Source organism: Moschus berezovskii, chromosome 2 (assembly GCF_049115385.1).
Source record: "Moschus berezovskii isolate FMDL1 chromosome 2, NW_MosBer_1.0, whole genome shotgun sequence".
NCBI classification, from domain to species: domain Eukaryota; kingdom Metazoa; phylum Chordata; class Mammalia; order Artiodactyla; family Moschidae; genus Moschus; species Moschus berezovskii.
In genome coordinates, this window is record NC_142461.1 from 111,493,667 (window position 1) to 111,510,272 (window position 16,606).

Consider the following 16,606-nt stretch of genomic DNA (forward strand, 5'->3'; position numbering starts at 1 on the left):
ATAGAAATGAGAGATTTCCATTACTGCTGTAGTGGCCGTAAAATGAAATCAGCTTCAAATTATGTTTCTTTCATTCTGTTTCTTACAAAGTTTGAAAATCTGCTAAATGGGTAACATGGTATTACCTGATTCCTATCCCTGAGAGGAGATCCCCTGGCAAAGGAGTTAGCAACCCTCTCCAGTATTCTTGCCTGGAAAATCCCATGGAAAGAGGAGCCTGGCAGGCTACAATCCATGGGGTTGCAAAGAGTTGGACATGACTGAACAACTAAACAACAACAACTCATGAGTTAGAGTGTGTTTATTAATGGCATTTGTTTAATTTGGGAAAGCTGCTTCCATCATTTGCATCCCAGAGAGAGGAGTCTTTTCTTTGTCTTGCACTTTAGTGGCATTTCATATTTTTCACCACCCATGCACATCTGAATTAACCATCACTTAATATCTTGATCTTAATTTTTTTTTTTTGAGAAGCTTCACCAATGTTTTTCTTTATTTGCTGCAAAGATTATTCCCAAAAGAAACTGCATAAAATTGTTAATACTTTAGCCAGCAAATGGGAATTTAGAGAACAAGCTTCTTTTTTGTAGTGGAAAGTTTTTTTTTTTTAATAAGAAATGAGTTAATTTTGCCTTCATAAGAATATGTACATTGATGTGAATTTGTGTGTTTTCTGAAAACAGTATTATTTCGAAGCCTTGTTCGTTCAGCCTGACCACTGCAAATGGAGTTCCATCATATAGAACATCAGACTTCGGTCCCTGTGGCCCTTCGGTGCTAATATTTTGTTGTGCAGAGAATTCCCCTGGAGAACTGAGTTAAGGATGCCCATTCTCATTCTACTAATAACAGTTGGGGATGGATCCCGAGTAACTAGAAGTTTATTTGCACCTACAAGTTTCTGATGTGGAAGCTACACAAAATAGACTGAGTCTCTGTTCTGGGATCTCTAAATGCCATTCAGAAATGTAATACGGAAAAAACCCAACGTTCTCTTCCCAGCTTTTGGTATTAAAATGGAAAATGGCTTTTCCTTCAATTTCTTCGTTTTAGTCTTATTCTAATTGTACTTGAGTCAAGACCATATCTGTATTTTTTCCTGTCTTTGATAATTACCATGGGAGAAGCCACTAGAATGAGGGCTGGGGTTGAGGTAAATATCTTGCAGGGAATGTAGAAGGAGCCCTTGACAATGGCCATGACTATGCCCAGAAACAATATGACAGAACAATAGGCGGTTGGGGACCACTGATGCAGGTAGCCAGGCCAGTCTGCTTGAAATAAGGGCTTTGGGGTCTGTCTTCAGTATGAGGGCCAATAAGAAATCACAGTCTCTCTACCTAATTGATGCTACCAAAAATGGAAGAAACATTCTCAACCTAAATGCTAAGTTTCCTGCAGCTTGCCTGGATCTGGGTATATTAATACGCCAGTTACTTTCAGCAGTAACAAACAAGAGGATGGGAGTTTCCCACAATGTGTTGATAAAGTCTAAATTGACAATTTGTTTAAAAACTGTTATTTGTACCAGATTCACTGCCTATTCAGAAAAATGTCACAGTGAAGGGATGAGAGTAACACAAAAAAATAATGATTGCATGGCTTTTATTAAAGGTATTTCATTGTGTATAATGCTTTCTGAAGCAGAAATGTAAAAGACAAAATCCATTATTCATGCTTTTTATATTCATACAGATATGACAGTATAATGAAAATTGGTATTCTGCCATGAGCATAGCTCTGAGCCCCTCAGGAATAAATATTTTCTAGGACCAAGTTATTTATATGCAAAAATCATCTTCACAAAGCAAACTTTGTCTGAAAAACAAGTCTCTTGTTTTTAGGGCCACCTTGCTATATTGACAAGGGCATTGTTTTATTTATTGACATTTATATCAGATACATATTAGGAAACTTAATTATAAAATGGCCCTAATCCTCCATAAGGTTTTAATCAATTCATATTCATTTTAAAATTAAATCGAGAAAACCTCTTCTCTTTCAGTGAATCAAGAGCAATCATTCAGGGCTAAACAATGGGATATGTGGAAAATATTGTTCTGGTTAGGTACTCAACTAGTTAGATTTTAAAGTCTATGTATTCAGCATGGGTGAGTATAAACTCACTGAACTGTTGAATTAACACTCTATGTTTTTATTTAATTATGTTTATGAGACAGTATAAAATAGCAGTTGATAGGTTGCTGCTGCTGCTGCTGCTAAGTCACTTCAGTCGTGTCCGACTCTGTGTGATCCCATAGATGGAAGCCCACCAGGCTCCCCTGTCCCTGGGATTCTCCAGGCAAGAACACTGGAGTGGGTTGCCATTTCCTTCTCCAATGTGTGAAAGTGAAAAGTAAAAGTGAAGTCGCTCAGTCGTGTCCGACCCTTAGCGACCCCATGGACTGCAGCCTACCAGGCTCCTCCGTCCATGGGATTTTCTAGGCAAGAGCGCTGGAGTGGCTTGCCATTGCCTTCTCCGGTTGATAGGTTAGCTCCACTTTAATTGATCCATTGTTTTGAAGTAGCTATTGTCTAGGAGAAGGAAATGGCAGCCCACTCCAGTATTCTTGCCTAGAGAATCCCATGGACAGAGGAGCCTGGTGGGCTGCTATCTATGGGGTCGCACAGAGTCGGACGTGACTGAAGCAACTTAGCACGCACGCACACACGCACTCATTGTCTAGTAGATTACTCTAGGTGATGAAACCGAATACATATCTGATAACAGCCTGGAGTGAAGAGATTTCATCTTCCCCTGGGAAACATTATCAGAGCAATTTTTACTATATGCTTAAGGCACTTTTGGTATTGTTCAACTTTAATGGACAAACCTAGATAACTACAAAAGCATCAGAGAAATCAAGAGAAATAGGTAAAACTGGTAAGTTGAGTCTGTATATGGTCACTGATTAAACTCAGAGTGTGGTCTTCATTTCTGTCGCCATGAGCTGAGAACTAATTAGAGATGCAGATGTGGGTCTGGAGGAAAGAGCATGGTGATGGGTCCACAGCCAGCAGGAGTTTGCACAACTTCATTCTGTAGTTCTGCTACGGGCGTTGGAATGAACTGATGCAAGACATGATTCTGCCAACAGTGTATCTACCATCATGCCGCACAGCTCATTTTGAGACTAGGTTAACTGAAAATAAGAAAAATAGTTCTATTTCATTTTTTAACATTTCTGACCTTATTTAGGAAACTAATACATTATTTATTGCAGTAAATATGAGCTATTTACTAGAATAAATTAAAAAACAAATATGTATGCTCAGTCAGTCATGTCTGACTTTTTGCAACCCTTTGGACTGTCACCCCCCAGGATCCTTTCTCCATGGGACTTTTTTAGACAAGAATGCTGGAGTGGATTGCTATTTCATCTTCCAGGGGATCTTCCTGACCCAGGAATTGTACCCACATTTCCTGTCTCCTGCGTTGCAGGCAGATTCTTTACCCACTGAGCTATTGGGGAAGCCCAATAATAAGTCAATATGGTCATCCATAAATGCAGAAAAGTAACCTCTGGACACCAAAGTGTATGCAGAACCATTTAAACATTGTGTTTTTTTAAATATACCCATTTGGCTTTACTTCATCATTGTCACTTAAAGCTTGAATTTATAGAACATAAAAAGATATTCTTAAAGAGTTCTGTATCACCGGAATTTAAACAGTAGAAGAATCCATAGCTTTATAGGTTTAAGTTATATAAATTAAAATGATTGGACTTTTTCAATATGGGAACTATACAAAGAAATATATGGCAAAAGGACCTTATAGGTGCAGTATTTTATTACTTATAGATTATCATTAGTTACTTTCAGGATATAAGCAAAAAACATTGTTTTAGAACCATTTAAGTAATCAAAGTTGAACTTTCAGACCTCCAACTGTGTGACATCAATAGCTACTTAATGAAGAGTGTGTGTATGTGTACATACACTCACTTTCTTTTTTTCTCTCTCTCTCAGTTTCATAATATGCTTCTAATTTTGTCTCATTTACCTCTGAATGGTCCATGGTTTCAAGTAGGTCATCATTAGAGCTGGTCTTGGCACTGAAGTCCCAGAGACTTCGAGTTTACTCTGGGAGAAATACAGACTAAATAAAAGTGTCAGTAAAAGCATTTCGAAGAAATATAAATTCCATGTTATAATAAATGTGTCCAGGTGGTCAGGAGATAAATCAGTAGTGGAGATAGATGATCTTTTCACATGGGCCAGGAAGCAGCTGCCTTGAAGTTGATCAAAATAATGATGGGGAGTTGGTGATGGACAGGGAGGCCTGGCGTGCTGTGATTCATGGGGTCGCAAAGAGTCGGACACGACTGAGCGACTGAACTGAACTCAACTGAAATTCCCATTACGTTTGCCAGTTGTTTTTTTCTAATGACTACAGACAGATAATGGTTAAAATTCAGGGCTTGTTTGTGTAGAAACGCCATCAGAAATACCGACATATTATGATTCTTATTTTAACATTCCGCTGGGCATATTCCAGGAGAAGGATGCCAAACCCTAGCCACTAATAGTCAGAGAAGTGGTCCAGTTGGACCTGCCCTGCTGTCGTGCAAATCCAATGTCGTACAAATCCTAGTGTACAAATCCAAATAATACCTTTCTGAACTTGAAACCTGTCAACTGAAAAAAAATGCACAATTTAAAAGTTGAAAATTATGGTCACAATGTTGACAAATAGCATCTCAGATCACTCTGAGAGATTACTCCGAAGAGACAAAGGGGGACCCAAGATATATAGGCATTTCTACAACAAAGACCAGGTGGTCAGAATAGCAAAAGATTATTACTAAAGAAAACCAGATATCTCAAGTTAAGGAACTTGGTGCTTTTCTGTGTACCCGAAGATGAATATCTCATGTGTGTCACTCATTCCTTCGACATGCACCTCGGCAATCTGGGGCCAGTATCTTCTGCTTTCTCTCCTGAGCCTCCTCAGGGTACATTGTCAGGATCCACCGCAGTGACTGACTACTGGGGGGCACCTTCTTTCCATCCCGAGCTTCCTCAGTGCTCACTCTAGAGGAGACTGCAATTTGATGGCTGCAGCATCCTTTGTCTACTGATATGGCAGGCAGTATTTTTTGTTCACAGATTCTATATGGCAGTTTTTCCTGTAGCTTCAAATTCCTTGGCTTAGTACAAAACAGCCTTTATGATCTGGCCTTAGTCCTGGTGTTGATCACATTGTCCAGAGTCACTGGTCTCCTGCGTGTCTCTCCCAGGATGTGGTGAACTCTCAGAGAGTAGAAACTATATATTACTCATTTTAGTGTCCCCAGTGCTGGGCCCATTGGGTTCCTCAGAAGTATTAGATGAATGGATGAACAGATAGAAAAACTGTGATGCTGCTAAATCCTAATTAACATGCCTGTGTCTTCTGCTTCCCAGGACTTTGGCGTTATGTTCCTGCACCACCTTGTAGCTATTCTCTTGATTACCTTTTCATATGTCAACAACATGGCCCGAGTAGGGACCCTGATCCTCTGTCTCCATGATTCAGCCGATGCTCTTCTAGAGGTAAAAGTTTTCTTTTCATATATGAGAGTACAAAATCTGAAATTTAAGGAATCCCTCAGATCCTCAGTTCTTCTAGGTATGCTAGATGGTGTTGGGAGAAGGTAGTATATGACTTCTTTGAATCTGTGGAGTGTTTCTCTGTAGGTCTAATTGATGAAAGTGAGACTTTAATATACAAATTTCTGTGCAAAAACTATTCACCAAGTTAGCATTCTTTATTAACAGAATAATGAAAACCTTTACCCTTCCACACTTAAGAAATTAATGTTTTACAATAGGAAAATTACTATTTGAATAGGCTTTGTTTCTAGTGTTACAAGTTTCACACTGATTTATCTGGAAAGTATTTTTAACTCGCTATAGTTCGTAGTTGTCCATCCTGATGAAATTAATAGTCATAGTTTTTATTGCCTATATATATGTGTTCAGTTCAGTCGCTCAGTTGTGTCCGACTCTTTGCGACCCCATGAATCACAGCATGCCAGGCCTCCCTGTCCATCACCAACTCCCGGAGTTCACTCAAACTCATGTCCATCGAGTCGGTGATGCCATCCAGCCATCTCATTCTCTGTCGTCTCCTTCTCCTCCTGCCCCCAATCCCTCCCAGCATCAGAGTCTTTTCCAGTGAGTCAACTCATCGCATGAGGTGGCCAAAGTATTGGAGTTTTAGCCTTAGCATCAATCCTTCCAATGAACACCCAGGACTGATCTCCTTTAGAATGCACTGGTTGGATCTCCTTGCAGTCCAAGGGACTCTCAAGAGTCTTCTCCAACACCACAGTTCAAAAGCATCAGTTCTTTGGCGATCAGCTTTCTTCACAGTCCCAGATTATGTATATTAATATTAAATATTATCCTAGTATTTTTACAGTGAAAGTATATATGCATTGCAAATTTTACATGAAAACTGTGTTTTCTATGCATAAATTAAGAATACCTGAAGAGATATTGGTTGCACTTTAGTTAACTTTCTATACCATTACCACTTTGAATTATTAAAATAGCAAAAAAGAATGGAAAAGAAAAATGTTTCTAAACATATTTCAAAAGATAAAATCCCAAGTAAAATTTTGATGTGGAATTTACTCTTAATATTGGCCCCCATGAAGAGACATACTCAGTAAGGTTATATAATTACAGTTTTTCACTTTAATGCTAAGAAATTTACATAATTGGTCAAAAATAAACTTACTAAAGTACAAATTCCATGTAGAAATGGGTCTTAGAATCTGTATTCTGATTTTGTATTCCTTTCGCCCTACAGTTCTGTCCCTTTGAAGCTTGGGCTGTCACTGTGAATGTAAAATAGAAGCACCCTCAAGTAATGATTTGTTATTGCAACATAAGCAGAAATTTCAGGTCATAAAATTGAATCTACTATAAAGGCAATTAGTCAAGGTTTGAAGTATATACAGCACTTCATTAAAGACTCTGGTCCCTCTAAGGTTATGAAACAAAAAAATAGTCCTAATGGGCTAGATATGTCATATGAAAGGTTGGCACTATTTTTAAGTGATTCAAGCTAGATTCTGTTCAGCGCATTTTTTAAAAGAAATAAAATTAGTACAAAGGCAATTCCCTGAAAATCAGTTACCATGTGGTTAAATCCTCAGTGTGCTTGGAGGTAGAAACGTATACAGCAATCTACCATTTTGAAATCAATCCTGTATAATCTGCCAGCTCTTATATCTGTGGAAATGGATGGCCTAGTGCTTGGCCAAACCATAATTCAGAAAATGTGGGCTGAATCATCATCTACCACTTTTATCTAAAAAAGAAAAATAATCCAGAAGTCCAAGTCATGTGAATGACTCCTTTTTAAACAGAGGTTTAAAAGGAAATGTTCTTCATCCCTTGGATTCTATTTGACATTATAAAATAATGCTTGAGAATATCCAAATAATGAGATATGCTGACTCTTCAAAGCAATATCTATGGCTTAGACATTTCAGAAAAATTGATGTTTAATGCTTGTTATTGAATACTGGTGAATGAATGTAAAAGAAAAACTACATAGTTTACATAGCCAGAATGAGGCAAAAGATGCTTTTTTTATTCCTTTACTATAAGTTGTGATGTTATATACAAAGTATTCATGAAATTAAAGGTTCACAATCCTGGCTTCCACTCAGTTAATAGATATTGATATTTCCTTTTAGGAATGTATTTCTCTCATAGCTTCATATTTTACTTAAATATCTTAAATTATAGCTTCTATGGATACTGTCAACAATCCTTTCAAGTCTGGCTCAGCTAATTTAACTTTACAAGAAGTAGAAAATAATGTCATGAATTTGAAATACATCTTCAGTTTATAACCCAGTGTGTGGGTACCGTGAATTATATGTGAAAGTGTAAAAAGAGGTAATCAAGCACAATTATGTTTTCAGTGTCACCTGTTCTTACTTAGAATCATCTATAAAAAGTAAATGGTAGAGAAAGGGATGTGTTTCTTTCCTCGACTAATTTATAATATACAAAGTAGTCACTTAAATCACTACCATATATTATTAGTGTACTTCTCATAGACATTCTGAACACTAGTGACTTTCATCTAAAAAATGACCCAATAATGTAAATTTGAAAATGATACCTAAATGGATTCACTGAAATAACATCATCTTGACACATTCTTCCTTTCTAAATTTGTGAGGATAAGCCAAGAAACTGTCCCCAGAGACCTCCTTATACCTGTTTAAGAAAAACCTATAACTCTGAGTATAAAGGAGGAAAAAGTACAGGAAGGCTCAATATATTGTCTATAAAGTTTGTGACCTTGGTATTTGGAATTCATTAAAGGTTTAAAGGATTATCTAGCACTTTCTATTTTGACCTGTTATGCCAAATTCCTGTTTTGGTGTCTTTGGCTTGCTATTATTATCTGTAATGCAAGAATTTCTTATTTTTCTGTTTTCCTGAAGTCAACCATATAATTGAATTTTTCAGGTTGCTGAATATTTTATTAAATCTGTAACAGTCGGTAGTTCTACTTATGGCTAATATCGCATTTCACTTGACTTGTGGGTAATTTATAAATATGATGCATGATGCATGACATTTCAAAGTAGCAGGCAGTTTTATGCATCTGGTAAGTTATATCTTAAAGGAAACTCGTACATATTGAAAGAAGCTTTTCATTTATCAGTTTAACTCAATTAATCTTTCACATTCCTCCCTTTCATAGGCTGCCAAAATGGCAAATTACGCCAAGTTTCAGAAAATTTGTGATCTCCTGTTTGTTATGTTTGCCATGGTTTTTATCACCACACGACTGGGTGTATTTCCTCTCTGGTAAGTGTGCCTATCTTCTTTCTGATAAGGCCACCCCATCCAGAATAGGTTTTATGAAACATTTTCCTGTTGAATTTTACTCCAGATACTTAGTAAGAAGTTTAAAGAAAGTGAGGGAGAGACTCAAGAAACAGCTTGATTTCTTCTTCCAGAAATCTTCTTTATTAATACTTTCTACAGGATCGTTAGAGAAGGATGTGGCTTACGTAGCTTCTTAAGCCACAGGAAGCTGTCAGCCATTTTAGGCTCCAATCTTAAAGTATGATGCAAAAACCTTAGCCATGAAAGTTTGCATTAAGAAAGAAAATATGGTGTTGCAACCAGTTAGATATCTGGGATCCTCCTGTACCAGTCGTTCACCAAGGATTATTCCTGGACTATTAGCCACAGCAGCAGAATCACCTCTGAACTTGTTAGAAATGCAACCTCTTGGGCCCCACCCACCCCAGACCTACTGAATCACAGACTCGGGGTGTGGGGCCTGGCAATCTGGATTTTGATACGCCTTCCTGATGACTGCTACATTCAAGTTTTAGGACCACTATCTTATATAATTCTCATTGGCTGCATTTATAGCTAAAGCAGATGCAAAGTATAACTCAAAAGTAACCCTTAAAATTCTCTGTGGCCCCTTATTGTCTGGACGTCTTTTCTTTGGTTGAGAGCTATATGACAGGTTTTGATGAAATATGACAATCTCTTGTATAGAAAATAAATCTACTGTCATTAATCTTTAAGGAGATTATTATTTCTAAAAAAATATTATTCCTCCATTTCACTTAAAGTCTACCACTGATGACAGATTTTTTTATTCCATTTGGGAAAATTGATTTGAATGGGAAATTACAGCAATGGAAAGGGGAGAAGGTGGAGAAATGAAGGGCTTCAGTGATATCTTTTCAGTCCAACAGAAAAATTATAAAAATAAAATTGGAATTTTTAAGTGAGTAACATCTATCATTGAGGTTCCCTAGACAAGTTAATCTCACCCCATACACACACACACACACACACACACACACACGTATATACACACACACCTTCTCCTTGAGACTCACAGCCCTTTTGGACACCTACTTGTTATGAAAATTGCATCCCGGCAGCAGCACCCTGTGTTGGCAGAAGGCATTTATAAAACTCATTATAATAGCTTTATATGATTGTAGGTAGGAAACATTAAGTAATTTTGACTATAATGTATCTATACTTATTTCAGGATTGGAGCTCTTTCAAGATCATGAGCAGAACTAGGGGTAGGAATTTAAATAGAAGAAAGTCGAGGAAAATCCAGGCAAATTTTCTCAAAAGAATAACAGAACGCTTTTCCTGCTTAGAATTTCTGGGAACCTAGTTTTTAAAAAGTAAGCATCACTATGAAGGATTTACATTTGCTTTCATTCTATCTTTTAAGGATAGAATTAAAACTGAGATGTATCTCCCCCTTTCTAGCTAATGTGAAAAAGCTCTTCCGGTTTAGACAGCAATGAGATACCAAGAAGATAAACTCAGAATATAGAAATTATGTAATGCCGCTAGTGAGATAACTGATGGGTATGTCCTGTGATGATGACATAAGCCAGCTGCTTAGAAAAATCCTCATAACCAGAAATGCAAACCGAGAGCTTCTAATACTGCAAATACTGTAGGTTTCCTGCTACCTCCGCCCTTTGTTCAGTCAAGTTTTTCAAAAAGCAGCTTGTGGAGAGAAATATTCTATTGCTTGGGGACAAGAAATAATTTCTGTATACCTGCTCCCATTGTGGTTAGACCTCTAGTGAATGAAGTCCTTGTCAGATATGTCTCATAATCGATGTGAGTGCTTGGATGACCTTTGTTTTGACCCTCTTTCAATTACTAGAGTGTAATGGGCATTGAGAGTATTTAAAATAGTAAGGTGAATGACAATAAAAAAGTGTTTTAAGTATTTGCCTTAATACTGTGAAACCATTCAAAGATTCCTTTCAGATTAGCGACTCTTAAAATTGGGTCTAATAGTGCCTGTCCCACCCCTCTGCCCAGGGTAGGAATTCTCTCAATTCCTCATCAGGAGTATTGCTTTAGAGGTCAAGGGAGAAATAATTTTTTATATGAAACAGAAACCTGGGTCCTTAGAAGTTCTAAACTAAGGGTTCCTAATCTGATTTAGAACCCCCTGAAACTGTTTTAAAACATATGTGTGTACATTTTTTTTTCCCTAGGGGGAGGACCCATGGCTCTATTCGATTCTAAAAAAGATCTGTGACTCCTTCCCTTCCTCAAAAATGTGCCTTTTAGAAAACAGACAAAGTGTACCCAACCACTTCTAACTGAAAACTCTTAAGAATGTGAGGGTTTCTACTATATCATCTGTAGGCTTTCTCTTCAAAAGCATCTCTAATCCCTTCAATTGTTCCTGTTTGTTGTTCTCCTTTGTTTGTTCCTCAGAATTCCTGTTGTCACAATATTCTGAGTGTGGACTAGCTGATACAAAATGTAAGAGCACTAACGAAAAGCTGTACTTAGAACTGCATTTCCTCTGAGGCAGTTTGCCTCTGCATTAGCATTCCGCAGGCAATCTTGATAAACAGCTGAGCTACTGCCAGACTAGATCGCCTTCATCTTACATTTATCTCGTTTTTATATATTTTTATTTCTAATTCTGACTTAGTTGCATACCTAATCAGAGACCACCTGCGTTTATTTCTATTAGATTTCATCATGCTGTTTTCAGATATTCAGGCCTGATTAGGATCTTCTGAACCATATCCATTGCTACACTTACCCTGCTACTTTTATGTTACCTGCAAACATGGCTTTCACGCTTCTCCCAACTCACTGAAGCAAATGTTGACCCAGAGGGACTCCTGTGTACACTACAGAAGAGTTTCTTCATGTTGACCTCCATCTCTCAACCACCAGTCTGTCTTTATGATTTTCTGTTCATTACCGTTTTATAACTTTTTTGTCATTAGCCCTGCTGTTTCTCCATATTTTTACTTTTATTTTTTTTAATTTATTTATTTTAATTGGAGGCTAATTACTTTACATTATTGTGTTGGTTTTGCCATACATTGACATGAATCTGCCCTGGGTGTACATGTGTTCCCCATCTTGAACCCCCCTCCCACCTCCCTCCCCATCCCATCCCTCTGGGTCATCCCAGGGCACCATCCCCGAGCACCCTGTCTCATGCATTGAACCTGGACTGGGGATTTGTTTCACATATGATAATATACATTCTCCCAAATCATCCCATTCTCGCCCTCTCCCACAGAGTCCAAAAGACTGTTCTATACATGTTTCTCTTTTGCTGTCTCTTACACACGGTTATCATTTGCATCTTTCTAAATTCCATATATATGCGTTAGTATACTGTATTGGTATTTTTCTTTCTGGCTTACTTCACTCTGTATAATAGGCTCCAGTTTCATCCACCTTATTAGAACTGATTCAAATGTATTCTTTTTAATTGCTGAGTAATACTCCATTGTGTATATCTACCACAGCTTTCTTATCCATTCCTCTGCAGATGGACATCTAGGTTGCTTCCATGTCCTGGCTATTATAAACAGTGCTGCGATGAACATTGGAGTACATGTGTCTCTTTCAATTCTGGTTTCCTCAGTGTGTATGCTCAGGAGTGGGATTTCTGGGTCGTATGGCAGTTCTATTTCATTTTTTAAGGAATCTCCACACTGTTCTCCATAGTGGCTGTACTAGTTTGCATTCCCACAGTGTAAGAGGGTTCCCTTTTCTCCACACCCTCTCCAGCACTTATTGCTTGTAGACTTTTGGATAGCAGCCATTCTGACTGGTGTGAAATGGTACCTCATTGTGGTTTTGATTTGCATTTCTCTTGATTATGAGTGATGTTGAGCATCTTTTCATGTGTTTGTTAGCCATCTGTATGTCTTCTTTGGAGAAATGTCTGGTTAGTTCTTTGGCCCAATTTTTGATTGGGTCATTTATTTTTCTGGAATTGAGCTGCAGGAGCTGCTTGTATATTTTGGAGATTAACTCTTTGTCAGTTGCTTCATTTGCTATTATTTTCTCCCATTCTGAAGGCTGTCTTTTCACCTTGCTTATAGTTTCCTTTGCTGTGCAGAAGCTTTTAACTTTAATTAGGTCCCATTTGTTTATTTTTGCTTTTATTTCCAATATTCTGGGAGGTGGGTCATGGAGGATCCTGCTGTGATTTATGTTGTACATAAAACACTCTCCATATTTTTAAAAGGTGTTGTGAAAGACTTTGTCAGAGGTCTTGTGAGCATCAAGTTCACGCTCTGCACACATGGTGTTGGGAAGAAAAAGATTCATGGCCCAGCTGGGTGGCTTGGTTTTTGGTGGCCTTTGCCAGCTCCTTCCTGGCTCTTCATTTCTAAGTTCTCACCAGTCTAAAATTTCTGGTTCCTGTCCTTACCGTATATATGTGGACTTTTACCTTCTAATATACTACCACTTTTTGTGTATTTAACTAATATTTACTGGGCACTTACTGTGTCACTAGGACTGGGCTGGGTGCTGAGAATTCGGTACGACAAGGGCCTCTCTTGGGACACTTGAATCCCTACAGATCCCTTCAGTATTCTGGTTGATAATTGTGTGGGATGTAGAGATTATCAGTTATTTTCTGAATGTTTATTGGGTATAAGGAATGTAAGTGGATGTTGATATTAACCAGTTTGGTTGCATACACTAAGGAGCTCTGTCAGCCGAGTAAAGCACGATTCTAGATAGAGTATCAGTTCAGTTCAGTCGCTCCGTCGTGTCCGACTTTTTGCGACCCCATGGACTGCAGCACGCCAGGCCTCCCTGTCCATCACCAACTCCTGGAGTTTACCCAAACTCCTGTCCATTGAGTCGGTGATACCATCCAACCATCTCATCCTCTGTCATCCCCTTCTCCTGCCTTCAACCTTTCCCAGCATCAGGGTCTTTTCAAATATGTATGTGAAATAGTCACTGGTCGAGGGGAAGTGCTGGAGCTAGATTGGTCTTCAGTTCTAACAAGCGTTTGATAGACTTATTTCTCCCTCAGATATTTGTGCTTTAGCTGGAAGGAGAAACAGAATGATTTTTATGCCCTCACTTCTTTTAGTTTTGAACCCATTTACTTTGGAATCACCAGTAATACCCTGCAGGTTCCTCCCGACTATAATTGTGTTCCCATGTGAGCCATCAGAATTTTTGTGATTTGTGGGTTTGATGATACATGGCTCATTCAGAGTTGTGTCTTTGGTCCATGCCTCACAAAGATGGCATACACCATAATTAGCCATTTCAGAACTGTGCACTGCCCGGACTTCCCTTTTGGCTATAATGCAGCCTTCTAGAACTGCACAGTCCAATAGAATTAGTGATATAATTCAGGCTTCATAGTAATTTAAAATTTTCTGGTAGTTACATTAAAAAAGTAAAAGAAACAGGTGATATGCACTAAATAACATGTTTTACTTAACTCAGTATATCCAAATTATATGATTTTAACATGCAATCAGTATTAAAAATTCTTGATATTCTTGCATTATTTTATTGCTTGCTAATTCTTTGAAATTGATTATGTTGTTCACATTACTACATCTACTCAAAAGTCTATGTGTTTTAGCACCTGGACAGTCCTTTATTTGCTCCTTTTTGAAAGTAAGCTGTTCCATTGTTATAAGCTGTTACTGTGTTCATTGATCTGCATCTGTCTTTCCTCAACTGTGTGTGGTCCCTGAAGTTCTTAACAATTTTTAGTGTTTTATGAAGCTTTGGTTTTAACCTGCATGGAGTAAATTGTGCTCAATCTCATAGCATCTGTCACAATGCGTTGCTCACAGTGGCTACTCAGTAAATATTTGTTGAGAGAATTAGCTACCTTTTAATTCTTTTTTTATTAGAATATGATTGCTTTACCAAGTTGTATTAGTTTCTGCTGTATAACGAAGTGAATCAGCTCTATGTATACATATATCATCAGAGGACCTCCCTCTGACCTCCTCCATCACTGAGCTGAACTCCCTCTGCTTCCCTCCAGCAGCTTCCCGCTAAGCTATCTGTCTTACACATATAGGGTATATATGTCAATGCTGCTCTCTCAATTCATCCCACACTCTCCTTCCTCTACTGTGTCCACAAATCTGTTCTCTACATCTGTGACTCTATTCCTGTCCTGCAGAGAGGTTCATCTGTACCATTTTTTTAGACTCCACATATATGTGTTAATATACAATGCTTATTTTTCTCTTTCTGACTTACTGCACTCTGTGTGATAGACGCTAGGTCCATCCACATCTCTACAAGCAACCCAATTTCATTCCTTTTTATGGCTGAGTAATATGGTCTCACATCTGTTGTCTTAGTTGAGTACCTTAATTTGTTGTGAAGTAGATAGGTGCAGTTTCTCTCTTATTATACAGAGAAACTAATTTACTCAGTGATTTACCCAGTCTCTCTGGACTCTGGTCTCCTGACATCAGTTTAATTCAGCAAGTTCTACTTGTCCTTCCTACAATACAGTGTACTATGTTATTTAAGGATTAGGCCATAAAGCTGTTGATGAGATAAATTTTTGGTAGTTGTTGGATTAAAAAAAAACAATCATTTTAAAATGATTGTCCCTTTTATTCTGCTGCAGCCAAGACACTGCACTGGAAGCATTATCATCTTCTGGCCATACATTAGAAATCTGGTATCGGAAAAGGCAAAGCCGCAAAGATCCTGAAAGGGAAGGTGCATGCTGCAGTCAGTAGAGAGACTGCTGGCTTGAGTCACAATTCTCCTCCTCACTGCTTGTGGGAAGACCAGGTGCATAGCTTATGTACATCTGTGGCCTCATCAGAGAAAAATAGTAGTAATTGTTCTGCCTACCTTACCAGGAAATATTAAGGATCAAATTAAATATTATTTGTACCAGTGTTCTATAATTATAAAATACTTTATAACTATTAAACCTTTTTAAAAAGGTGTTGTATTACTGTTAAACATGAAAATTCCCATTACGACCAAGTGGTCAGAAATTTTTTTTCTTTTTTTTTTTTATTGGAGGCTAATTATTTTACAATATTATATTGGTTGGTTTTGCCATACATTAATATGAATCCGCCCCGGGTGTAATGAGTTCCCCTTCCTGAACGCCCCCTCCCACCTCCCTCCTCTCCTTATCCTCCCTCTGGGTCATCCCCGCACACCAGCACCGAGCATCCTATATCGTGCATTGACCCTGAACTGGCAATTCATTTCACATATGATAATATACATGTTTCAATGCCATTCTCCCAAATCATCCCACCCTCACCCTCTCCCACAGAGTCCCAAAGACTGTTCTATACATCTGTGTCTCTTTTGCTGTCTCGTATACAGGGTTATCATTTACATCTTTCTAAATTCCGTATATATGTGTTAGTGTATTGTATTGGTGTTTTTCTTTCTGGCTTACTTCACTCTGTATAATAGGCTCCAGTTTCATCCACCTCATTAGAACTGGTTCAAATGCATTATTTTTAATGGCTGAGTAATACTCCATTGTGTATATGTACCAAAGCTTTCTTATCCATTTGTCTGCAGATGAACATCTAGGTTGCTTCCATGTCCTGGTTATTATAAACAATGCTGCGATGAACATTGGAGTACATGTGTCTCTTTCAGTTCTGGTTTCCTCGGTGTGTATGCCCAATTGCTGAATCATATGACAGTTCTATTTCCTGTTTTTTAAGGAATCTCCATACTGTTCTCCATAGTGGCTATACTAGTTTGCATTCCCACCAACAGTGTAAGAAGGTTCCTTTCTCTCCACACCCTCTCCAGCATTTATTGC

At 38.1% G+C, this 16,606-nt stretch overlaps 1 protein-coding gene across 4 annotated transcripts in view; it reads left to right on the forward strand.

The window, feature by feature from the left end:
- CERS6 (ceramide synthase 6) overlaps positions 1–16,606 on the forward strand; it is a 395,115-nt gene that overhangs the window by 307,516 nt on the left and 70,993 nt on the right. For all 4 annotated transcript variants that reach the window (XM_088829883.1, XM_088829891.1, XM_055398899.2 and 1 more), the window contains exons 7-8: positions 5,410–5,538; positions 8,723–8,829. In XM_088829883.1, the coding sequence (XP_088686009.1) occupies positions 5,410–5,538; positions 8,723–8,829 (236 nt within the window). The remainder of the gene's footprint in view (positions 1–5,409; positions 5,539–8,722; positions 8,830–16,606) is intronic.